At 55.1% G+C, this 26,296-nt stretch overlaps 1 protein-coding gene across 1 annotated transcript in view; it reads left to right on the forward strand.

Moving 5' to 3' along the window:
- The window catches only part of DNAI1 (dynein axonemal intermediate chain 1), a 125,785-nt gene that overhangs the window by 25,418 nt on the left and 74,071 nt on the right, over positions 1 to 26,296 (forward strand). The window contains exons 9-12 of the mRNA XM_044444008.1: positions 1,452 to 1,586; positions 9,314 to 9,398; positions 10,344 to 10,461; positions 11,424 to 11,467. Of these exons, the coding sequence (XP_044299943.1) occupies positions 1,452 to 1,586; positions 9,314 to 9,398; positions 10,344 to 10,461; positions 11,424 to 11,467 (382 nt within the window). The remainder of the gene's footprint in view (positions 1 to 1,451; positions 1,587 to 9,313; positions 9,399 to 10,343; positions 10,462 to 11,423; positions 11,468 to 26,296) is intronic.

Genomic DNA, 26,296 nt, shown 5'->3' on the forward strand with positions numbered 1-26,296 from the left:
TCTTTTTAGATTTGGGTTGGGTATTTTTAATGGGATTGGCCTATTTTCCCCTGCGACGATCGTTCCAATTGCCACTGATTTGTCTGTTGTGCTTGAGATGCTGCAGAATCCAAGGCAGAGCTTGGATTCAGTATTTCTCCCGGCATGCAGACAGAGGGAAAGGGACGTCTCTTTATTATATCCAGGTGCTCGTTAAGCAGACACCCCTGTTTGTACTCAGAGTGCCAGAGCCAATGCAGATCTCCAGCCAAGTAGTGGGGATCCCTTAAGGCTGCTTGCAGTGATGGCATGGCTGGAGTGCAGTCGGTAAAAGTGGTCCTAACAGAGCTGAGACGTTTTGTGTGGAACATCATCCCATTTGTCCTACAACATTCCATGAATGTAAAATAACATGTAACATTTTTTCAGTTCTCTTTTCTCTTCTTTTCTTTCCCCTCCCATCCTGTGTTCTTTTCCCCTTGCATCCCTGTGAAGTTGAGCCTTCTGGGCTGTATGCTGGGTGGAGTCCCTTGTGATGTACCGGCGGGGCAAAAGGGACAGTGTTTTCTCACCAGGGCTAGCAGGATTCTGCCCTTCCCCTGCTTCCCTCTCATCTGGCCAGTATCCCGGACAGGTTGGGCCCAGGGGCCTTCTGGTCCTGCGTGTGTCCGCCCCGCTAGCTCTGCCCCAGTTTCCCTCTCTCTGTCGGCTTGTCCGCTCGTTGGCCTCGCTGGCGACCCGCTCCCTCGCAGCCCGTCAGCCGCTCTGTGTGCACTTGCCTGATCACCTGCTTCCACACGCAGCTCAGCTTGTGTGGGCACCAGTCGCCTGTGGTTTTCTGACTCTTCCTGGAGGCCTTAACCTGGGGAAGCACAAAGAGGCGTGTTTTGCCTTGGGCTCAGATCACGATTTGCTCGCAGGGCTTTTCGTGCTAACCCGCCTGCGAAAAACCTGCAGTGGGCCAGGCAGACGACTGGACCCCCTGTGGGTAGTCCGCCTCCTTCCTCCCCCTTCCGCCCCCTCTGTCCTGCCACGGGTATTCCGGGGGGCACTGTGGGAGGACCCCCCCCACACACACAAATTATCTCTCACAATTGTGAGACATTTGTTTGGTGCAGCATTTCCCCGCAGAGTTCATGAAAACTTTCTTTCAGCCGCCAGCAGCTCGCCCAGAGCGCCCGAGTGGCACTGTATGTGTCCCACTCAGAAAAACAAAAACCATTTCCCAGTCTGAATGCCTTTTTATAGGTGAGGGCCCTGCTATGATGCGGGGCGTAAGTTTTAACAAACGGCAAAACAGAACAAAGGGCAAAAAGAATCAGTAGCGTTTAGCGAGTGTATCCAGGCCCAGGTGGGTCGATACCCTGAGCATTGCCCTATTCGAGGCTTCATGGGACTCAGAAGGGGTCTTGTGAGCCCAGTCTCTGATTCTGTGATACCACGTCTAAGATGGTTTGCTGTGTCTTTCTTAGTGGGAAATCTATGATGCTTATGTGAAGGAGCTCCACAAGCTGGAAAAGTCAAAGGAGAAGGAAAAGCAAAAAGCTCCGGTGGCGAAGAAAGAAGACAAGATGCGGGGAAGAACGCTCACTTCTCTGGAGTCACAGGTGCTGTTTTGATGCGCGGTTGTGGTGATTCACACAGCAGGATTTTGTGGCCTTACGGTTCCAACCCACTTTCTGGAGTGGCCCCTCCATTCCAGGAGTCGGCCCCTCCGTTATCATTGGGCTGATACGCTTGCTTCTGTGGTGCGTACTCTTCCTCGTGCTCACAATTTGGTGCTCCCTGGATTGGAAATGTTTCCATGACGGCTCTCGGTGACCAGGGCTCCGCGGGCTCACGTCCTGTGGCTGTTTGATGCAGCAGCGTAGGAAGGTCTGTGGAGACCAGACGAAAGGTGTTTGAGATCCACCTGGGGCTGCGGCACATGAAAGGCTTTCGGTTCAGCAGAGCCAAGCTTCAAAGCGCTTTACATCTTCAGAGGTCGCACAGGCAGTTCAGGGCTCAAACTGGGGACCAGTCCCCTTCACACCCAAGAGCCTTCAGCACAACTGAAGAAACCACATCCCCGGGACGCTTTTACATCCATGTGCCAAGCACCTTTCTGCCTCTGGGTGTGTTCCCACTGGCAGCATTCAGGCTCTCCTCTCGCCTGGGCTCTGTGTGAGAGATTTTCCCTGCCTTTGTCCCGTTTCACAGGCCCCTGGTTTCCTAACTTTTCTACTGCACACGGTCTGTCTGTGTCCCCGTGTCTGGTAGTTCCCTGCCTTCTCTTATCCCAGCTCCGCGGACGCCCTCTCTCCTCTGGAGCGCTGTCCCTGCCTCCGGAGACTGACACGGCCGCCCATGTGAAAGGAGCAGTAAGCAGGCTGCAGGCTGCTTGCAGCTGAGGTGGGTGGTGCGCCTTTACTTCGAGGGCTTGCATCTCAGCAGAGCCACGGGGCTTGCTCTTCGTACAAAGCTGGCCCGAGCCCTTTTGCCTCAGTGGTAGAATCCATTGGTTATTTTTCTATACTGCTCGACACCTAAAATTCTCTGAACAGTTCCCAGCAATTAAAAGCGTGACATGCAGCATGAGAAAACATAAACGTTTAAGCGCTGCAATCTAAAACCACAAGGCAGTGCAAATATTCAAAATCAACAACCTGTCGATGAACCGTGTGTGAAGCAGCGATGACTCAGGAGGCAGAGCATGCAGAAAAGTGCCAACCGTTTTGTAGCCTAATTCTAGTTCTCTCCCACCCACCCAAAATTGTGTTGAGGCCATGACAGAACTCTGGCACGTTTGGGTGGTGTTGTGGGCTCTCCCTAGCTGGAGACATTCAGAAGGTGTCTGGACAGTCCTCTGAGTGGGATGGTGCAAACTGGCCACCCGCACCAGCAGGGAGTTGGCCCCGATGGCCTCCTGGGCCCCCGCCAACCCTACTTGTCTGCGATTCCGTGACGTCTGCAGACGGACAGCAGATCTTCACGAGGGCCAGCGTGGGCACGTGCCTTGGACGAGGGCCTACCAGCACATTGCCAAGCCTGGCCATCGACGCAGGATGGACCCCTGGGGGCCGCCAAGCTTGCACGCACGCCCGGCCCAGCCTTGCACTGGCCGGTGGGAGGCACCTCTGGGGCTGCTCCTGTGCCTGCTCGAGCCCGCGCTCGCCCCCACGGCGCAGTCCACAACTCCCACAGCTCCGCTGGGTGAAAGCCGGGGAAAGGACCTTCCTCATTCTCAGTGGGAACAGTGAGTTCCTTCCGCTCGCCACTTTGATGCTCATGGAACTTTTGGAGGGAAGGGGTCAGTCATAAGCGTATCGTTGAGTGTCTTAGAAGGGGGCAAACGCATGGCTTGCCTTTGGCTCCCCTTACTCGCCTTGGCAGAGTGAGCCTTGGCAGCCGGGATGGCCAGGGCTGGATCTGTCCTGCGACCTCTGCCCAGTCAGCCGCGCTCCCATGATTCCGTATTCACGGCGAGGAAGCTGTGCCTTCAGCTCCCAATGCGTGCGTGGAACCTGCCTGTGCTTCTGTCTGGCAGGAAAAGAGCAAACACGTATTTGGTGGCACTCGGTTGGGGTGGGGAATCTCCTCGCCCATGAGGAGGGCGGCCTTGTGTCAGCACGATGATTATTGGCTCAGAAGGATGAGGCTGCCAGAGACAGATAATTAAAAGGAAACAGAAATTGCCCCCATGGGGGGTGGGGGTCCATTACAGCCTCCTCGCCATGCTTCATTAATTCCCACAGCAAGCCTGCAATCGGCACTTTGACTGTCCTAAGCTGCGTCCTGCCTTTGCTCCTGATGGTTTGCTGCCGTTAATTCTCCGAGGAAAACCGTGGGGCCGGGACAACAGGGCTGCCCCACGGAGCAGCATCAGTGTCCTGGGAGGCCAGGCTGGGCGGGGCAGCCACATTCCTCCCCGTGATTTAATCTGGGAGTTAGGGAGGAAAATGGCGGGGGGGGGGGGAGAGATTTTGCAGCCTTTATCAACAGGTTAGGGACAACATTTCGATCTCCTGACTTCATACCCCTCCCCTGGCCTTGCTCGATCGCTAGCCTTTCCGCTGCTGGTGGAGCTGCGGTTGGTGTCTCGCAGCCCCTCAGGCCTGTGACCCCAGGGGACTGTGTGCAAAGCCAGTGGGGTGGGGCGACGGGCACAACTTGCAAAGAGCCCCCCCCCATCCCTGGGGGGCTCTGGATGAGCTCCCTGAGCCCTCGGACAGTGAGTCTGGCTCCCCCCAGCCTTGCTCCCCTGCTGCCCTGGGTCTCCCCCACTTCCTTGTCGGAGCTCTTGCTTGCTTGGCAGGTGGGGGCCGGGGGCCAGGGGCCGGGGGCCAGGGCGGCTGCACGGCCTTCCGAGAGGCATGGCTGCTCAGCCGCTGGCTGGGCCCAACGGCCAGCTCTGTGCTATGACCGCCCCCCCCCCCACTCAGCGCCATTGCCTGGGCCAGAGCGAGGCCCAGGCAGGCCAAGACACAGGTTGGTGGGGCAGGGGGGCTCTGCTCCAGGCGGCTCTTGCCCAAGGGCCCCTCCCCAGGCAGAGCCGCCCCGATCCGATGGCGCAGCTCCGCCCAGGTAGAGGCTTCGGACGGCTTGTGGCGCGGGGCAGCAGCTCACGCGGGAGAAACGCGGCGCCGCTTGCCGCGTCAGGCATAGAAGAGTGGAGCTGGAAGGGGCCTGTGAGAGCATCGGGCCCCGTGACCTGTGCAGGCCAAGTCTCCACTGAGCCAGCTTCCCTGCCCGAGGGCTGCCCAGGTGCCTCTCGCCGCCTCCCCAGGCAGCCGGGTCCATTGCTACGCTGTGCTGACCATCACTGGGTTTCTGCTGACGTCTAGCCGGAATCTGGTGCCTGTCCCTTCAGCGCACGATTCCATAGAGATCCCGGCCCTCCTCTCAAGGACTTGCCAAGTGCTGCCACATCTCCCTCAATCTTCTTGAGGGTAAACGTGCCCAGCTCTTTCACTCTCTCCTCACAGATCTGCTTTGCTTCCAGTCCCCGATCATCTCCGTCGCCCTCCTCTGATCTTTTCCCAGTTTGTCCGCATCTTAGTGAAGCCAGAAATGCATTTCGCAAGGCAGATGTCCCGCATCCGTAGCCGGCTGCAGCGGCAGGCTGTCCTCCTCGCCGTGCCACTGAGCACAATGAATTCGTCTCCTGAACCGCAGCGTCCTTCTGATGGCCCTCGGTGAGGGGCAACCCGCCCCCCCGTGACCTGCGGTCCCACTCGCAGTGGCGCCAGCATCATTCACGTGCAGCAGCCTTGCATCAAATGGGGTCCATCCAGGGCAGGAACCGCCCATGTCCCAGATGGGTCTTGAAGCCAGTCAACATGTCCCAAAAAACACGCGGCAGAGTTTGCCTGAGAAGGCAGTACTTGAGAATCTGCGTCTGTGATTCCCTGCCTTAATGCTTGGCTGTATGACAACATTCCCTGCACGCGGAAGAGCAGTGCTTGAAGGGTCTCGCCCAGCCTGCCCCGCACCTCCGGCCTAGCAGCAGTTTTGGGCACATGGAGCTGGTCCACATGGAGAACCCTCGGTTGTGTGATCACTGCCTTGAAAAGGGGCTGAGACTGCTGCTCTCTTTGGCCCTGCCAAGATCCCACTGAAAAGTTAGCTGCCACTTTAAAGATCTGGATCCTATTTCTGGGCCAGATCACCTTTACTCTCGGCAATGTGGCTTATTCCCCCAGCAGCTTCCCAGAGACCCCTTCGCGGGGGGTGTTGTTTATGTCAATAGTTTGTTTCTAGGTAATTAAAAGACCATGAAAGAAGAATCGTGTTGTAAACAGTCTGCTGCACTGAGATAAACACACGAGTTTATGGAGAATGAATATCATGGCTGGGTTAGAACATTTATTTTCCTGGCTCCAGACCATTATGCAGTCATAACGGATGCTTTCATTAATATTATTGCTGTTGTATAAAATAACGTAGCTAAAAATCCCCAGAAGGAAGGAATTAAGTGTGCTAGTAAGCTAGTCCTCAGAGTCTATGAGCGTCTTAGTCAGCTAGATTTGCTGGGAAAATCAATTCCAAATGAATCTTAAAAGGAGATAAATTAGACATATCTGTTCCTCTGAAGATGCATTTTAATAAGACGTAGAATACATCGCAGTGGGTTGCCCGATCAGAGTCATATTGTGGCTTTGGTACTCCACACATGGGGAGGTCCTCACTGTTGGACTGGGCTAATTGGCTCGGGACGGTGCTTTACTGCCACGCAGCCCTGCAGCTTGGCCCCGCGCAGCGTTTCGGCACTTCCCCTGGTGTCGGAGGCTGTGATCTCGCACCGGGGCGGACGGTATCGCCGGCAGGGAAGCCCAGCCGAGGCACCTGGCTGGAAGCGAGCGGAGGTCAGGGGTGCCGGGACAGAACGCGGAGCAGCATGGTTGTTTTCACCGCGGCTGCAAATGGCCTGGATAAACGCTAATCGATGCATTGCGAGTAGGAATCTATCAACTGAGTGTGCTAACCGGCACAAATAATATTCCCAACTCCAGAGGCATGCTTGCTTGGTCTTCACGGACTTTCCCCGTGTCAGCCGCAGCAGCCGCTTCCCACAGAGAGGCCTTCCCTTTCAAATGCCGGCTCGGTGGCGCCTGCCCCTCCCTGGAGCCACCAAGCAGCCTTTGGGGTTGTGCCAGAAGGGCGTGGTGGCCTTGTCCGTGTGTGGCTGCTTTGCCCCTCGGCCCTGGCCGTGGTTTCGAGGGCGCCTTTGGGATTGAAAGAGTCCAGCCCCACGCTGGGATGCACAGGCTCATAAGTGGCAGCCGCTGAGGGGGCAGCCCTGCGCACTCTGGGGTGGGAACAGGCCCTCTGGCTCCCAGCACGGCCCTGCCCTTGTCATCACCCACGGCCCGGGGTCCTTCTGGAGCCATCTCAGAGTGCCTGCCCCACTGTGCCCTTGTCCGGACAGGAGTGGCCTGGTTTTGGCCATCTGGGCTCGGGGGATCTCCAGGCTGGACTGCTGCGGTGCACGCTGCGCGGGGCTGTCCTTGAAGGCCATTCGGAAGCTGCAGCTGGTGCGAAGCGCAGCAGCCAGATTGATACCCAGGACCAGATGGTTTGAACACACAGTGCCGTTTCCGGCCTGCTCGCGTCATTTCTCCGTCTGCTTCCAGGCTCAATTCAGGGTGCCGGTTTTGGCCTATGCAGCCTTCCATGGGCTGGGACCACAATAACTGGGGGAGCATCTCTCCCAGCCGCAGTCTACCTGCGCAGCGCTATCAAGACCGGGGGCTGCCTCCAGTGGCCGCCTCTGAGGGAGGCGTGGGTGGTGACAGTGAGGCGCAGGGCCTTCTCAGTGGCAGCTCCCCGCTGGGCTCTGCCCGCTGCCGACTCTGCTGTGCTCTCAGCACCAGGTTAAGGGGGCTGGCTGAGGGGCACGTAGCCGGCCTAGGAAGCGTCCTGACGCCTCCTGTCCACTCGTCTGACAGGCTTATGTCTTCATCTGCATTCCTTAGCATGCCTGTGTACAGTTAGTTTTCAGTCTGCCTTTAAATTTTATGGCATGAATTACGTGACATTTTATTGGTATTTGTATTTTTATATTGTATTATTGTGTTTTATGCGCTGCCATTCGTATTTTTATATTGCATTATGGTGTTTTATGTGCTGTAGAAAACTCTGGCAATCGGGCAGTATGGAACTAAAATTCATCATTGCCGTCCTCTTTCTCCTCCCGTGTGATTGGCATTTTACAAAGTGCCAGGTTCTGGGGTGCTCACACCCTGGAAAGATAGCTGCTCACCCGCGGCAGTACGCACAATTGCTGAACAGAAATAAAGCAATCAAATATGGGGGGCAATGGAGGAAGGGGGCGGAGAAGGAAGGGCGAGGGAGCCACTCCGCAGCTCTCTACCCGTCCACGGCCGCCTCCTGCGGGTGTTCCTGATGGACTCTTGCCCAGTGGCTCCTGCAATCCCTGAACAGTGTAGGGAGAAGGAGGTGGAGGCAGCACGTGCCCCTCCTGGGTTTGTTTGTTTGTCTGTTTGGAGTGTTTGTATGCCGTCCCATTCGCATGAGCCTCGGGACAGCTTCCAATACAATAAATAAACAAAGCATATAAATAGTACACATAAGATCCAGATTCACCCTGGCTGTAGAATTAAAACCAATAAATAATATTAACAGTTGTTAAAATATTGTTTAAATGAAAAGGTCTTGGCCTGGCGCCGAAAAACAAATAACGATGGCGCCAGGCGGACCTCTCTGGGGAGCGCATTCCGCAAGTGGGGTGCCACCGCAGAGAAGGCCCTCCTCCGGGTACTCACCCCCCTGATGTCTTTCCCGGAGGGCTCCCGGAGGAGGGCCTTTGCTGCTGAGATCAGATATTCCAGACTAGACAGGCAGATGCCCAGGCAAACCCTTAGTGCCCCTTCCTTCTGCAGCGTCGAAGAGCCTTTGTCATGGCTGGCTTTGTCTTTGTTTTTCATGCGCTTGCATAAGTGCGCAGGACAGGCTGGGCCCATCCTGCCCTGATCAGAAGGTTCTGCACTTTTGTACCTTGGCCCGTCTAATTGTTCGGTGACAGCCATTGTCATCCCGATTCCCACGCAGCACTCCTCATTCCCACGGACGCGTCCCGCCTGTGCCACCTTAAGCGGCAGGTCGGAGCCTTCCATCCCATTTCCCACCGCGGAGCTGGTCTCCAGGCAGCTTGCGCAACTGTGTGCGGCTGTCCTGGAGGCGAGGCGAGGCGAGGCCCCTGCGCCTAGGGAAGCGGCTGAACAGCGGCCCTTCTCTCCCGCATGGCCCTTGCATTCCTGGGTGGAGGGCGGTGGTCCTTCGGAACGGAAGAGCCTCGCCAGCCTTCCGGGGGTGCAGCCCTGGCACGGGCTGATCACCTCCGGGGATGCGGCCTCCAACGGCCCCAGAGGGGAGCACTCCTGCGAAGCTCCCCGTTCAGTCCCGAAGGCAGGGGAGGGTGGACCAAGGCTGCCCCCCCTCCGCAGGGGTGCCCGGCGGGGCAGGGCGGGCAGGCAGGCAGGCAGCAGACGCCGAGTGGCAGGGGAATCCGCTTAGAGCATTTGTTTTGGCTTCCTTGTCTTCCAGCGTTGTGGCAGTATGCCGTCTTCTAACTGCCTTACTCATTTTTATTTGATTTGCTGCATTTATATCTTGCCCGTTTCCCTGCGAGGCTCAAAGCGGCCTTCCACACTTCCCTTCTCTGTTTTATCCTCACAACAACCCTGTGAGGTAGTTCAGGCTGAGAGTCCCCTGCTGAGCAAAGTGGAGATGCAAGGCCAGGTCGCCCACCTCCCAGGCCGGCCCTGCAACCATCGCGCCGTCACACCATTGAAGAGCCTTTGTTTCCCTTCCCTTCCTTTTGTTTGTTCAACAGAGTGATGACATCACCAAGGTGGCCAAGGCGGCGAAGATAGTGGAGCGGATGGTCAATCAGAACACATTTGATGATATTGCCCAAGGTAGGGCGCCTGCGAGGGGGGGCCAAGCCGCCGGGAGCCCCGTTCCCAGCGTGCTCTCGCTCGGCCGCCGCACCGTCCTTCTTCCTTCCTTACAATACATGCTGATGATGAGCAGCACTGCGTGACGCGCCGTGTGGAATTCTCCAGCTCACACGGGACTCCTGCTCACGTGGGGCCTAAGCCAAGAGACCCTCTGGAAGGAGCAGGGAAAAGGAGCTTTTGCAAAGCTGGCTCCATTTGCCTGCTCCCAGGGGGCGTCCAGGCAGGGTGAGGGCGCGGAAGTCTTCTCGGTCGCTTCCCAGCCTTTGGCGCTGCTTATGCAGTCACTGTTGCCCTTGTGTAAGCAGCCTCTAGTGATGCACTTCTGAGTAAGTGTGCATTCCTGTACACTATAGGTACAGGAGTGTACTACGGGTGTACACTGTGGCCCAGGCAACCGTGCTGAGTTGCGGGGCTTTCTGTCAAAGCCTGCCTAGGATGGCAGCCGGAGAGCTGCCCTTTGGCCCAAGAGGGACCTCCAAGGCAACTTGTGGTTTCAGACTTTCAAGCATCTCAAAAACCGCTCAGAGCACTGCCAAAGAAGCACAGGAGAAAACCAGCATTTTAAGAACAGAGTGTGGCATTCAAACTTCTCCCCCTGCTCGTGATTTTTGGTGTATTAAAGCTTGCCTAAACATATGCACACCTGAGTGGAGCATTAACAACCTCTCAATCTCCACGGGAGGTGGCTGAGGCCCCATCGGTGCGGGTGTTCAAGGACAGGCTGGACATGCACATGGTGGGCATGTCGTGAGCGGAGCCGGCTGGAGCCTGGGGTCAGACTAGATGGCCCGGGAGGCCCCTTCTGACTCGCTCTGTGTCTGTGTTAATGTGAGAACTGTCCGTGATCATAGGCTATCTGTGCCAGCCGGGCACAGGTGAACTGTATGTGTTTCTCTCTGGCAGACTTCAAATACTACGAAGATAATTCGGACGAATACAGAGACAACCTGGGGACGCTTCTTCCCTTATGGAAGTTTCAGTATGATAAAGCCAAGAGGCTGGCTGTCACCGCCCTCTGCTGGTGAGTGTGGTCCTTGCAGCCTGCAGCTGTTCCTTGCAGGTGAATTGCTTAGAGGCCCCTGCAAACAGCGCATGATTTGATATCACTCAGTAGATGTTCCGAGCCCAAGCAGAGGGCAGAAAAGTGTGTACATTTTTAGTAAATTTAAATCCTTCGGCTTACGTTTGAAATAGTAATGTAGCAAACATATATTTGCCAGGCGCAATTTTACTACTTGCGAATGGCCTGGGCCCACCATTGGAGGCCTACTCTGGAATTGCCTGTCAGCGATTAAGCAAAGAAATATTACAAGAATTATATGAAACTTGTAGCATCTGAAAGACTAGTCGGTTTATAGGCTTTCTCAGACTAGGTGAGCTCCAGTCTGCAAAAGCTTCTATTGCAACAAATCTGTAGGTCTTAAATTCCTTTTAAATTGACTATAACAGACGGACATGGTTACACCTGTAGAAAATGATAAAACCCGGCTTTCCCTTTCATTCTCTTCCCACCCCCTCTCCCCAGGCCAAAATGACTAGCACAGGACTATTGTGGCACGCTGGCTAATAAAACTTTGTATGAGCTGGTCCATCTGGGGCCTTCTGTGCAGGAATGAGCCGCTCAGACGGCACGGTGGCCGTGCCGGTGTCGCTGCCGGGAGGAGTCTCTTCCCCTCCCCACGCGGCTGTTGCGCAGGGACCAGAGTGACCACCTCTGAGCGTTCTGCAATCCTGTCCGCCAAACTAAGCTAGAACCGCTCACACCCATAAACACTCAGTGGCCGCCATCAGATTGACCTTCCCAGGTTGCCCGAGTTGTGAGTACAAGGCCGCGTCAGCCCTCTGAGCTGTGTGCATGAGGCTGCCTGGGGACACGGGCCTCTCTCTAGTCTCCCACCCCTCTTCCAAGCTGCGTGCAGTGCTATGCGTATCGGCCAGATGACCAGGCTGCTGGTGATGGCCGCGCATTTCCTTCTCTTTCAGGAACCCCAAATACAAGGACTTGTTTATCGTGGGACATGGATCCTGTAAGTTTGGTTGAAAATAAGGTTTTCAAGCGTCCTCTTAATTGCTGTTCCTTTTCAAATGTTGAACCTGGCAAAGCAAACGTGCTTCCTCCTGAAGCAGCAGCTCCTACTCTTTACATGGAAGATATTTTATTTATTTTTATATACCACCCGAATCCCATAGGCTCTGGCCAGTTTACAAGGGATTGGAAGCAACAAGAGCTACAATCTCAACGAAGAACAAGCACATTAAGTAACGCTGACCTGGGAAGGCCTGGCGGAAGAGGCACGTCTTTCGCTCCCTCTCAAAGGCAGCGGACTGGATACTCGAGCCGCCTCTCCCGCAGGCCGTCCCACAGTTCAGGGGCAACTCTGGGGAACAGGCATTAGTCCTACAGAGGAAAACCTCAGGAGATCATCCCCAGACGACCTTAGCAGGTGAGGCGGAAGGTATGGGCAAAGGTGCTCCTGAAGTATTTCGGACCCGAGCCATGGAGGGCTTTAAAGGTGATCCCCAATGCACCATGTACCGCATCCAGAAACCTATTGGCAGCTCGCGCAGAGACTTTAATATTGGTGAGATATGCCTTTTCATGATGAGTCGCAGTTTCTGAAGAGGCAGGAGGGTAGCCCTGCAAAGGCTGCATGCGGAAATTGAGCCTAGAGGTTGCCAGCACATGCACTGCAGTTTTCTGGTCACTCTCCTCCAGGAGGGGACACAGTTGGCAAAGCGGCCAAAGCCGAGGACAGACACCCTTGAACACGGCTTCTGTCTGTGCTGACATCCGCAGGGCCGGGCCAGGCGGCTCCCCTGGCCTGTCGGGGAGCGTGGCCCCATGTCGAGCCGGTTGACACACCCCTAGTCCTGGATTTGGCCCCTTAACAGCCAGCACGTACTTGCCCTCTGCACCCTGGCCGTTGGGGCCGTTGGGGCTGGGTGCTCTACCTGCCTCTAGGCTTTGGGCAGGGAGGGGCAGTGTGTTTCCAAATAAAGCAGCGCTGGGGAAGCGGTGCTCATTGCTGGCCGTACTGCGAACTGCATGGCTAGCCAGTTGATGCTGCAGGGTGCGGAGCAGGCTCTGGCCACGGGTGTGACCCCAGCGGAGCTGCCTCGGGCCATGTGTCCTGGCTGTGGCACTTGCAGCCATCTGGAATGGTAACATAGAAACCGCGAGTCAGAAGGGGCCTCCCAGGCCATCTAGTCTGACCCTGGCTCCAGCCAGCTCCGCTCATGACATGCCTGCCCTTGCTTTCTGCCCTTTTCCGGGTACCATAAGGTACTGCTGTGGTGAGTCAAAATAGCCTCATGCTGTGCTTCCATTGGTTACTTTTGCCCAAACCTTTCTGGCTGTCTCGAGAAAAACAGCTTTATTTTATTTTGAATCATCGGTCGCCATATGCATACACATTTTGCTTCGGGGCCAGCATATCACAGTGGCACGAATGCTATGCACCTGGGGTGCACAAGATCATAAATAAGCTCCACCAAAGCAGCCAAGTGCAACTTCCTGGCGGTCGCGATGAGCTCCATGCCCAGTTCTGTCTGTGGAAGGAACGGCTGCGAGCCAGAACTGAAGGCCTCACGGCTTGCCTCCGTCCGTCTGTGTCTGCGGAGTCTGTCATTTCTCCCTGGGGAGGGAACCGAGCTTTAATTGGTCGGTTGGTTGGTGGATTGACCGTATCCCAGGGTGAAACCCATCACAGTTTCAACCCAAAAGGACTACTTGGACCATTTCTCTCTCTGCTTCTCCCCTCAAGGGGTGACCCCGTTTGTGAGCAGGACTCGGCTCAGCCGCTCCAGAGCATCCTGTCACAACCGATATGCTGTGGCTTTCAGATCAGCCCCACCGCTGTTCCCATTTCACAGAGCAGACCCCGGAGTGAGGGCGGGGTGGCACGGGGAGACCAGGGAGCAAAACCCGAATGCCAGCCTTCCCTCTTCTGCCGGTCGGCGTTCCCCGAACTAGACTGGCTGGTGTGTGGCTGCTGTTCTGGCATTTCCGATGGCCAACACCGAAAGCAGACAAATGGCCCCAAGCTTGGCTCGCGTGACTGATTTAATCTGACGGCTGCTCGGCCACGTGCCGCACGTGGCGCGCCTGGACCACGGTCTCCACAGCGTCGTGTGGTGCGGCCACGAGTCGCCTGCGGGAAGCAGAGGCTCTGCCCGCAGACGGGTGCTCCAGCGCAATGATGCAAAGCCGTCCCCACGCGCACGGCCACCGGAGCAGACCGAGCGCTCAGGGTCACAAACTAGCCCCTCTAAATCAGACTTAACGAATGTGCCGATGTAATCCCCTGCACGGATACATTTCCCAAGCAGAAAACATCGCCAGGCCCAGTGGCTGGACGGGTAAATCTGACGGCCCTGATTAGATTGCGTAGCCCTCACACGCACACAGCGCGCGGAGAGTAATGGCTGGGACGCGCCGTTAATCCTTGCCGGCAGCTTGATTGCTGTTTTAGTCATTTAAGTTCTCCAATATTTTGCTTAATTTCTTCCAGGCAAACCTGTATATCAATTTCATTTTAATTGGCCAATAATGGAGTCCTATCGCATGGCATTTATTAATGGTAGGAGAATAACATTACGGAGTTTGAGAAAACGCGAGCGCCGTGAATCTCCGGCGAGTGGCTTTGACCAGGCTGGTGCTGGGGACCTGCATCCTCCAGCGGTTGGCGGCTCTCCTTGGATCCCTGGCATGTTTCTGCTGGGGGAGGGACCCCGTGGCAAGTGGGCTAAAAGTGAGGCCACCAGTGGCAAACCAGTGGGGACGGCGGCAAGGGGCAGTGGCTGCGGCTCCCTCTCTTGCCCTCCCCCCTCCCCTGCGCCAAATGGAGAGGAGAACCCACGGCCACTCGCCCAGTGGGTCGCAGTGGTGCCCAGCACGGGGCCGCTGGGGGATCTTGCCATGCTGGCCTCGAGCTTCTCCACGGCGCTGTGGGAAAGCCCTGAGCAACGGCCCCCGGCGTGCATGCGCTCCACTGCTCATGCGCCTCCGGTCCAGCCACACTCGGAGGGCTCGCCGCACTGGAACGCCTGACCAGATGACCCTGAGGTTCCCTCTGCCACTGCCCGGTGCTTCCGGCCCTTCCCTTTCTTTGCCAAACTGGAGAGCCAGTGTGGTGCAGTGGTGAAGAGCCTGGGACTGGGACTCAGACGGTCCGGGTTCGAGTCCCCACTCAGCCATGGAGCCAGCTGGGTGACTCTGGGCCAGTCACAGGCTCTCAGCCCAACCTACCTCACAGGGTTGTTGTGGGGATAGGACGGAGGAGGAGAATGATGTAAGCTGCCTTGAGCCCTTTGTAGGAAAAAGGCAGGATATAAATTGCAATAAATAAACAAACTGGCCATCCCGTGTTCCGGCTGAGCACAAATGGGGCAGAGGCTGAAATCCAAGTGGACCGGAGAATTGATGTCTGACTGCTTTCCAAAGTAATTGTGTGGTTGTGGCTGCTGCTGCTGCTATGCTTGCGGTGGTTTGGGCTACGCGATCCCTTTCTCTCCTTCTGTTTTGTGCAAGGAAATCTGACTTCTGCAGCCCCCCAAAATGCATTTAAAATACCGGTTGACGTTCTTCTGTTGCATAATTGAGTTTACTTTTGTCTGGTCTGAGGAGCTCCAAAGGCAATGCAGTGCCTGCTCCAGGAAACCCTCCTCTCCTAACCATTTGGAGCCTGCTCTGCTGCTTTTGAAGGCTTCACCCTGCTCTTGTCCACATGTTTTTTTCAAGCTGACCTTTGTACTCATAAGGACTGGAACCGTTTTTTTTTTTAATGAATGTTGGGATTCTTCGGCTGCTCAATTTTGCTTCTGGTGCCGAACGATGGAATCCACGCATGCTGTAATGGCTGTTAGAGCTGAAAATGCTACATGTTGTTTCAGAAGCTGGTGCTCGGACAAAAATCTATTTCCTTGTGCAAATCTAGGCCAGTTGACGAGAGCTCGGTCTTCCATTTCTTGCGTTGCTCAAGGAAGGTGCCGTTCGGTGTTGCCACCGCTGCTTCGGGAGCCTCCTTTTGAAGAGTCCTGCTGCCAGGATTGAGCACGCCTCATCATTCAGCTCCGTTTGGATCTTCTGGGGTGCCAGTACCTGCTTTCTGTACAAAACCCGCCATAGAAACATAGAAACAGAGCGAGTCAGAAGGGACCTCCTGGGCCATCTAGTCTGACCTCCAGCACCAGCTGGCTCCGCGCACGACATGCCCACCATGAAGTCTGCAAGGCAGTGAAGGGTGGTTCCCTTGGGAGGAGTCCCTCTTTTTGCCCTGAAGTCATTCCGTGTTGCATCTGGACGATGCCGAGCGCTGCAGGAATCCCTTTAATGTGCTCCAGAGGCTCAGCAGCCATCTCAGTGAGCCCAAAGCTCCTTGGTCTTGCAGCAAGGATCTGCATTCCGTCGCTGCCCCGGCGTTTTCGGTTTCTCTGTAACTCCAACGCACTCAGCTGCTCCCGCAAGAGGAGGAGCCCTGCGGCGCATCGCAGTTCCTAACGGAAAAGGCTCTCTGCAAATGGAACAAGCGTGCAGTGCAGCTGACGGCCACCCTGGGCATTATCTGGTTCTGGGCCAGATGGAGCCAAGACGAGTTAAAGGACCCCCGTGATCCATGCACCTGTAACTTCAGGACTGTGGGCAGCTTCTGGGCACGCCGGCAGCAACGGCCTGACCTTGTGCGGAAGGCCTGCGCGCCCCGTTCTGGGACTCCCACGTCCCTGCTCGGAACGCTTTAGGGATGAGATGGCACAACACACTGAATGTGCTGTCTGGGGCTGGCCATCCCTTGTTCATTCAGAAGCAAGCATGTGGCCCCCTCATCTGGCGCAGGGCCTGCTGGGGGCGGAGGGGCTTGAACCTCGCCCGCAGCCAGCTGTGGTTTAGCTCCTCCCCTCAGAGATGGCCTGAAAAGCCAGGAAGGAGGGTCCATTGGAGGCTGGGCATTCTGTGTTCTTGCCATTTGGGAACAAGCAGCTTGGCTGCCCCCACACGCAGTGGCTCACTTCTGGAGCAGGGCCATGCATGCTTAACGGCAGTAAAACTGAAAGAGAGCAATACTAAACTTCATGCTGCTTAATATCTCCCCCTTCCATACGTGGACGTGATTCACCCATTGGAAGTACTCTCCCTGGAGTGTTTGACTTCCCGTAGAGCTAAAACGGAGGAATTTTTGATTTAAAAATGATGAGGATCAGCAAACTGTCGGACTACTGCTACACTGAGACCTTTATGCACGGCAACTCCTCATGCACTGCTTCAACCCAGGAGAAAGGCACCAGTTGGCGTAAGGCAGAGTGATCGTCAAAACTAATATCTGCTCTGGCTAGCAGTGGCCGCTTTGCAAGGTTCCAGGCGGGAATCTTCCCCGGAGGAGTCTTGTCCCCTGCCTCCGATAAAGATGCCAGTGATGGAACCGGAGACAACACTGTGTCCTTCAGTATTCAGCGATGGGCCCATTTCCCGTGGCAAAACCACTCCAGCATTTATGAAGCAAGGAGTTTGTGCAAATTGCAGTAAAAAGAGCCCGGAAGCGCCCTGGGTGGGGACAAGGAGCAACATGGCAGCGGATGTGGAGGGTGTCCCTTCTGGCAGGTGCCAAGGTCTGGCCCAGAAAATAACCACAGTGGTTGCCGCTGAAAGAGCACGTGGCTTTCCGAAGGGCCCTCGGCCTGCCCCCTCGGTCGCTTCCACTCTGCCATACTGGCCTGAAGTGGAGGAAGACTTCACCTGGTACCTGGGAGAGCCGGGACAGGCAGCCGCGGAACTGGGACTCCTTCCGCCTCAGAGCATCAGTGTTGCGCCAGTCTGCCCTTGGATCCTGTGCAGAGCCACGGCGCATGGGGCCTCGCTCTGCCTGCTGGTCCCCCGGGTGGACCTTCTTCTGACCCTAGAGCCTTACGCTTTCAGTCAGGTCAGAGTGTTCTGTCAACACACGGAAAAACGTGGGCAGACACGTCAGGGAGCAGCTGGGCAAAACGGGAAGTGTAGAAGGGAGAAGCTACTCTGTGCTTACTGGAAGTCCTCTGACCCATTTGCAAGCCATGAGGGGTAGAAGCTTGTAAACAAAGGCTCACTTTGCCTAGTGACGTCCTCATTTCTGCATTGGAGTGGTGCATCTGAGAACACAGAGAATGTGCACATCTGTGGCTGTAGACAAGCACCTCTCTCTCTGACCCCAAATATCCCCGGTTTCTCCCCCTCATGCTTCTGCTTTCCACACTGCAGTCTTCACCTTCGACACACACATCTGAGCGTCGGATTTTCACAGATCGCCCTGGAAAGAATCTTTTGATTTCCTTCTATAGAATGCATTCCTATTGCTGCATGCAGCTTACCCGCTGAGGAAATGCCAACTAATTCAGCTTCGGACGTTTGCTCCTCCTTATCCAAGACTAGCTGGGCTCTGGGGCTTTCTGGGGACAGGTAAAAATCTTAATTAATTTGTGCAGTGGTGCCCGGTATACTGTTTTGCTCAGGCACACGTGTGTGTAGATGGGAGCACGTGCGAGAGCGTGTCCCATAGCGACCTCTAGCAATGTCACTACTGGGAGGTAGAAAAGCAAGCCTGCCATTGGCTCATGGCAGCTCATGGCTGGAGTTGCGTTAATGTCCTTCTGCTTAATCAGGCCCCCAAGGCTGCCTCTGTCTGGATGGAGGGTGAGGGAGGTGGGGAGGAATCCGCCCCCATCATCTTTCCCCTTATGGTAATGTAATTATGTGGCCGCTTCTCAATGCGAGACACACTTCTCAGGCCCCCTGAACTCTCTCCCTCTCCTCCGTGCCCCCCACTAAACTCACCCGCACCCGTGGGTGCCCTGCTCCAGCACTGCCGCCTGTTCTGTGGAGGCACACGCAGTCCCCCGTGCCTGCAGCTGCGTCTGCGAGCTCTGTGGATGTGGAGGCTGGGCTGCCAGTGGCATCGGGTGGGGGGGGCAGAGCCCCCCCCCACTTTTGAGGACTTGGAAAGGGGATGGCACAAATTCACACAGGAGGAGGCTGTCAGTGGCTGCTAGTTCTGATGGTCACTTGCCGCTTCTGTGTCAGAGGCCGCATGCTGGGGAACTCAGGTGGGGGTGCTTGTGCTCCTGTCCTGCGTGGGGTTCCTGTGGGCAGCTGGTGGCCACTGTCTGGACCACATGCTGGCCTGGAGGGCCCCCTGTGCTGGCGCAGGAGGGCTTTGCTTGTGTTCTCACAGCCTTAAAACATCATCGCAGGTGATTCCCCAAGCTGCTCCATCTTCATACTAAGGAAATGTAGTTGCGACAGAGGTGACTTGCATTCTAAAGAATTTAAAATGCACACATCAGGTAATCTTTTTAAGTATCAAATGCAGACCAGAATCAATGTGTCTCTAAAAAAGCCATCGGTGATAAAGCAAAACTGAAGTGCCTTGGGCAATGAGAGGGCAAGACTCCTGGGAGAAGACCATCGTGCTAGGAAAGGGGAAAGGGAGAGGAAGACAAGGAGGACCAGATATGAGGCAGATGGGCTCCATCAAGGAGGAGCGGGGCTGTGAAGAACAAGGCATCTGGGGGACCGTCATGCACAGAGTCTCCATAAGTTGGAGACGTCTTGCTGGCATATAACAGCAACAGGATTTCTTTGCTGAGGAGGTTCCAATGGTGCGCGGCCATCCTGAGAACGCCCCGTCCCGAGCATCCCTTGCTGGTGGGTTCCGACATTGACCGTAAAGCCTCAGCAGCCTCATATATGTGCTGAAGGTCCTTCAGAGAACCATGTAAGGTGAGCTCTGATTCAGTGGCCAGGCTGGTTCGGTCCATGCAAAGCCAACCAAATGAAAGGCTTTGTAAGTGCCTCCTCGCTGGTAGTCTGGCTGTCTTTGCATATGAGTGAGTGGCTGAGTGGTAATTTTTAACTAAGGGAGTCACGGAGAGTGTTCGTCGTCAGATTCCTTTGACAGATTCCTTTGCTTAAACACATATCCCTTCCTGTGGAGGCTCCATATAAAGGGACTCCAGGAAATCTTGTACCTGGTGGCTTAAAATCTTTTAAGTTTTAAGCCATGCCATCTTAAAATCTTTTCTAATTCTATTCCATCATTTCTGATAGTTCTCTTCCATCATTTCTATCTTAAGCAGCCGACTTGTGACTATCGCCAGCATGGTGAAATCCAAAGCAGAATGTAAAGAGCTCCAAAACTGGGAGAACGTGCAACAAAATTAAATGAAAAAAGTGCAAAGTGATGTACACTGGAACAGATGTCGAAACTTTATGCGTTTGCCGTTGACGTCCGAACAAGGCATGACCACCCAGGTCAAAGGTCTTGGGCTCCTGCGGGAAAGCGCACAGAAGACGTCAACTCAGTGTGCTGATCAAGTGTGCAGGAGGGAGAGCCAGTTCACTGTTAAGAGAGATTAAGAAAGGGGTCGACAGCATGTGAAAAGTCCTAACACCATTACAGAAACGGGTGCTGCGGTCGCGCTACAGGCGGGGCTGGTAGTCTTATCTCGGAAGGGATCTAGTGCAGCCGGAAATGTCGCAGGGAAGGGTAAGTGGATGCAGCAGCAAAGAGACAAGGAGAGAATGGATTGTCAAGCTGCTTTCTTCTTTTGGGTGCAACTGGAGGCCAGCCAGTGGCATTGGCTTGCAGCAAGTTCGGGGCTGAAAAAAGCAAGCCCCGGAGCATAGTCGGTGAATTGAAGCCGGGAAGTCAGAGCACACCGCCCCCCACCCTTGTGCCAGGACATCCCTTTCTGTACTGCGGGATCAGGGAACAGGCTTTCTCTCAAAGGCCGTCGACCCATAAAGAACGGCTTGAATCCCACATTGGCCATGCTGGCTGCAAACGACGGGAATTGTGGTCCGACACATCTGGAGGGCCCCAGGTTGGCTGGCCTGTACGCTTGAGATGATTTTCACAGGGACTCGCATTATCTGAGCAGCTGCTGCAAATCTCACCGTGCAGCTTGCAAGAGTCTAGAGCTAACAAAGCCTTGGGCCACTTGATGGCACTGTTAAATATTAAATTAGCAGCAAGCGAGCAGGAAAGGGATTTTTAAAAAACCATTGCAAAAGATAACTTGTCCACCCTGTACTTGATGTTAAAGTGATGCTCTCAACTGTCTAATTAACAGAAGAGGAGAAAATTCAGGAGGTAATTTACTTAATAGTTAAACTATGGAGCGTTGCTGTTGGACATGCGATTGTGCTAGTTAATATTCCTCTCGCTATACTGTCAAATGTTTGCATAACCCTTTTCAGTGGAAGGAGCTGGGTTATTCTGGCCTTGCTGTATATGTCTTTGGAAAGTTCTGGGAGTCTAGATGAAGGCATGACGAGAGCCACCCACCCACCCACTGGGATATCTCCTTTGCTATTGAAATTGAAGGCGGTCTTGGTGGAGTCCTGATTGGCCCTGAGTGGAGCAACGGTGTTACTTCTTTCCTTGGATGCATTGATATTCCTCGCACTTTTCAAAGACTCCAGGGGTCAGGCTTGGAGGAATCCAGAATTAACATATTGGGCTGTAACTGATCACCTGTGTCCGACATGGAGCGATGAAGAAGTTGAGGAGAAAGTGCCCTTTCTCCTCTACTCTGAAGACTAGAATCTGACTGGTGAGCCGACGAGGCTGAGAGAGGGTGAGAGAGTCAGGCCAGACCGAAGGAGAAACTTCTTCACAGACCATGTGACCTAATTGTAGAATTTGCTGCCACAAGATGTTCTGATGGCCAAGAACTTGGATGACTTAGGAGAGGATTGGGCTGTTTTGTGGGGGTGGAAATTGTGAAAGACTTTGCCTACCTTGGATCAATCGTCAGTTCAGAGACTGCAGCCAAGGAATTAGAAGACTGAGGCTTGGAAGGAAGCAATGAAGGGACCAGAAAAGACAATCAGGTGTAAAGACATTTCCCTGGAGACCAAGGCCAGGTTTATCCACGCCCTTGTATTCCTGTTCACCATGTAAGGGCTAGAAAGCTGGCCAATGAAGAAAACTGGCAGGAAGCAAATGGTTATGCTCCAAACCAGAGGAGAGTTCCCTGAATATCCTACACCACCAGAAAGATGAAGAAGTGGGTCTTAGATCAAATCAGGCCAGACTTTACCCGGAAGCAAAAATGACACAGCTGAAGCTGTGGTACCTGGGGCACATCTTGAGAACGCAAGAATCAGTGGAGAAGGCAATCATACAAGGGAAGGTTGAAGGTAGAAGAGGAGGAGGAAGACCAGCACACCAGAGATGGATTCCCGGCACAGAAGAGCAACAGTGGTGCCTCGGAGCTTTGAAGCTCCCCTGTCTGGGCTGCTTGTGGCCTCTCCAATGACCGGGCTCCCTCTGGGGTCGCACCTGCCTTCCTCTGGCTCTTTTCTTTTCCACTTCCTGTCCTTCGGCTCACCTTGTGTGTGCAGAACCACGAGCACGCAAGAGCCGTGCAGGATCTGCCCACTGCTTCGCGAGCCCAGCCTTCAGTGCACACAGTGGCCGACTGGGCGTCTGTGGCAGGACACGCCTGCGGGCAGCAGCACGCTGTGGCACGTGTCCTGTGCGAGCGAGCGGCGCTCAGGGGCACCTACCTGCCTCAGCCGGGCATTGCTGCCTGACCAAGAGGCACTGCCAGGCCTTTTCATGGCGGTCAAGGCTATCCGCCCCCATGAAAGCACGCTGGGCAGGGCCAGTCTTAGCAAAGGTAAGCCCAGGTCGTTGCTTTATGCAGCATCCGCCAGGTCAGGGCAGTGGGAGGCCCTTCCCTCACCTGCTGCCACGTCTTTTATTTGGAGGTGCAGCTCGGGGAGAACTTGGCGCCCTCTGCGTTCATGGGGGATGTTCTGAGCTGTATCGGCACCCCGACTTCTGTCTGAGGCAAATGCTCCTGCTGCTCGGTTGCCACAGGCTGGAAGAGAAGGATGATGGCTTCGTGGCTGAATGGAGGCAGGACCTGCGCTTCCCCCGACTCAGTGCTCTCAGCCGCAGTGGTTGGCAGGGCCTCTCTGTGGGTCAGGCAGAAGGCCTCCCCGCTCTGCCCTGGAGATGCTGAGGGTTGAAGCTGGGCCCGTCCTCATGCAAAGCAGGGGCTCCAGCGCAAAGTGATGCCTCGCTCCAGAAGAGGTGAACAGCCAAGGAGCTCGCCTGAAGCAGGACGGAGCCGCCAAGGAGCACGCATAAGGCAGCAGGAGGAGCTTATCACTGGCATGCTGGGCATGGGGAGCACCCCTTGGAGGCTGACACCCCGCCTCCCAGAAGGGCTAGCAAGGTGTCAGAGGGCAGTTCGTGGACAAGCAGGGCTGGTGGCACCCCTCCCCACTGCAGTTTGGGCCCTCCCCAGCCTGTGCTGCTCTCCCCCTGCCTGAGGAAGGTGGTCCTTCCGAACAGAATCCCCAGTGGCCGCCAGTAAGGCTGTGCCTCATGAACATCTTTTGCCCTGAGTGAAAAGTCTGGCTGGCTGGGGCACCAGGTGTTTAGGGAGCGGCAGTGCTCCTTGGGAGGAAGGTGAGCCAGTGATGACAGCGTGGGTGTGGGGCAGCAGGTGGCCATTCTGAGCCTGCGGCCTGGAGAATGAGATGGGGAGGGGTGCAAATGATCTCCACAGCCAGATATTCTGCTGGTTCTATTTCAGCACTTTGTTTAGGGAACCAACATGTGGAAGGTGTGCCCTGTGGCCAGAGGAAATGTTCCTTAAAACGCAAGAAGCGCCCTGCTGGATGAGACCTGGGCCCATCTCGCCCCGGATTCTGTTCAGCTGTGGCCAGCCAGGTGCCCCCAGGGTCCCACAAGCAGGACATGAGTGCCACAGCACCTCTGGTCCATGCCCCCCAACACTGGCTGTGCATGGGCGTCTTGCCTCTGTGATGGGACGTGGCACAGAGCCAGCAGGACAAGCAGCCCTGCATCACTTTCCCCTTCATGCGTGTGTGCAGCCCCCTTTTAAAGCCCTCCACATTGTGCCTGTTATGATGTTGCGTAGAAATGAATTCCACAGCGTGAAGAGGTGCTTCCTTTTATCTGCCTGGAGGCTCCCACTAATCAGCCTCATGGGGTTCTAGCGCTGTGAGAGGAGGAAAATGCTCCTTCCCTTATTGCTGCACATCACGCGTAGTTCTGTACACTCTTTCATGTTTCCCTGGCGTGTGGTTTTCCTGAGCTAAACCATCTCGGATTCTTCCAGCCTCCTTTCTGCACTTTTCCCAACTCTGCAACACCTTCCTGCAGGTCTGGTGACCAGGACTGGGCCCAGAATCCTAAGTGTGGTTGCACCGTGGCTTTGCAGGAGGACAGGATGATCTTGGCAATGCCTTTCTTCATCGTGCCTCTTTCACAGGAGCCGCATGCTCAGTTTCCCTGTCCGTTCCCCCTGTGCCTGGCAGCCTTGTGCTCTGATGCTGGATCCTCCTGAGCGGGGCAGTGGGGCAAGTCCCCAGCAGTCTGTTTCTCCAGGGCAGGCTGGTGGGGAGGCCACTGCCGCTTCTGTGCCATGCGTGTGCGCTTTGGCCTCCCCGGGCGGGATCCACGAGCACTGAGGTGCATGCTGGGACTTCGTGGTCCGGCCAGCAGGCTGCTGTTCTCTGGTCGGTGAGAAGCGAGCAAGGGGAAGGGCTTTGGCCTGGGACACGCAACATCGCTCTCCTCACCAGCAAAGTTTCAGAACCCCGAGAACCAGAGGAGGGAGCGGCTCTCCTTCCCTTACGCAGGCACCAAGCGCCTTTTTACAGGGATGGCTCAATGGGAACTGGGGGAACGGCTGAGTCCCTTGCTTGTTTCCTTGCCTCCCCAGGGCAGCTCCCCAGTGCTGTGGCCAGGCAGTTTCGGATCCCAGACCGAAGGGTTTTACCATGGTGGGTGGGGAGGCTTTGGCTATCTTGCCAACGTACTGATGGTAGTATTAGGCCGATTGTAATTAGCTCCTTCAATGAATGGGACAGAAGTTGAATTAACCTTGACTGTAACTTGTAAGCCGCCCCGAGGCTTCAGCGAATGGGGCGGCATAAAAATGTTTTAATAAATAAATAAATAAATAAATAAATAAATAAATAAATAACTGCCTTTGTGCTATTGCCCAAAGGAGAGACTGCCCAAAGGTGAGACTGAGAGAACTGGGCATGTTCAGCCTTGAGAAGAGAAGACTGAGGGGGGACATGGTGTCCCTCTGGAAGTCCCTCGAAGGCTGCCCCAGAGGGGAAGGTCAGGATCTCCTCTTGTTAATGTCAGAGTGCAGGACACGGAATAATCAAGGCACGTTGCAACAACCCAGATTCAGCCTGGGCATCAGGAAGAGCTTCCTCACTGTCAGAACAATGCGACTGTGGAACCAGCTGCCTGGAGAGGCGGAGGGCTCTCCCACGCTGGAGACATTCAAGGAGAAACTGGGCAGCCATCTGAGTGGGTGACATAACCTGGTCTGCTGCAACGGCAGGGGGTGGACTGGATGGCGTTCATGGCCCCTTCCAGCTCTACCATCATATGATGCTATGGTTCTAAGGAGCCCTTTGCTCCTTGCCCCGCTGCTCCACCTTTGCAACTGCCTCTACATTCCTGATAGCTTAGTGAGGTGTGGAGGGTGGGGGGTGGGGACCTTGATTAAAACATAGGCGCTCTGCTAGCATTTGAAGAAGAGCCGTGCTGGCTCAGCCCAAGCTTCATCCGGTCCAGGATTCTGTTCATGGAGGGCCCACCAGCTGCCCGCAGGAACCCACAAGCCAGACCTGAGTGCCCCAGCAGCCTCCCTCCCGCCCGCCCATGCCCCCAGCTGCAGTGCGCACAGGCACACTGCCTCTGGCCCCGGACAGTCACTTGACTCCTGGCACCCTTATGGCTCCAGTCATGCAATGGAGTTTCGGTTTGCTGCTCCGGTGCATGTACAGATAGTGAAATGTATAGGGGTTTTTAAAACTTTGGCAATGTGTCATCTTTCCTTCAGCAAAAATACTTTTATTTTCAGATAGAAGGATAAAACATACTTAAAGGTGAAAAGTCAAAATATCAAATTTGAAACCATGTGCATACCACCCCAACCTGTGATTGCAAACTGTGTTTTTTAAAACAGAAAAGGAGAGCGGTTACAGCCAGGGGGGTGAGTCCCAGCAGCCCCCCCCCCCACGTGCCTGTTCTGGCCCAGCTGAGCCAGAACGTGAGGTCTTAGGCCAGTGCCTATCCCTTGCCACTCCCTGGAGGGTCATTCTGGGGCCTCGTGCGCAGGGCAACCAGCCACGTGAGCACAGAGGACGTGCCCAATCATCTTGTATCTTACAGCATTGATCAAAACGTAGATCTAGGGAGCTGGGGATGCCTTTGGAACAGGACTTGCTTTCACAATCTTGGGGCACGTGGAGCGTGCTTGGAAGTGGAGAAATATCCTTGAAGGAATGAATGAGATTTTTGAGTGGCAGGACTAGAAGATGCTTCATACGTGAAGTTTCCAAGCTGACTTTCCAGCCTTCGGGAACCACATTTTGGCAACTCAGTTGAGCAAACCTCAGCCTTTGCCCCTGGTATCCTTATCTTAACCAACACCTTTGCTGTTACGTTGAGCCGTGGAGATTTTCACTTAAATGCAGAAAGGAGTGGAAATGATGGGGGGGGGCAGCAGTGTAATGTACTTCAAGTCAGGTTCAAGAGGGATCAGTTTTTTATCAGGAAACATCAACCCACAGGAGAGGTATGTGTGGCAGGAACGTGGCAGTCAGAGTATTCAGAGAGCCGTCATTCTCATTCTATTTAAAATACTTCAACGTTTTTCAAGGAAGAAGCCCTCCCAAGATGGTTGGAGAGATTTGGCTGCTTCCATGCAGAGCTCTGGCATCCCAAGACAGCCGAACTGCAGCGGCCGCTGGCCACTGACAGCGTGAATCCCTGACTCCAGGATGAACACCTCTGGCAGCCAGAGAAGCGGCTGCATGG

This window comes from Varanus komodoensis, unplaced genomic scaffold, assembly GCF_004798865.1.
Source record: "Varanus komodoensis strain SLA01 unplaced genomic scaffold, ASM479886v1 scaffold43, whole genome shotgun sequence".
Lineage (NCBI taxonomy): Eukaryota > Metazoa > Chordata > Lepidosauria > Squamata > Varanidae > Varanus > Varanus komodoensis.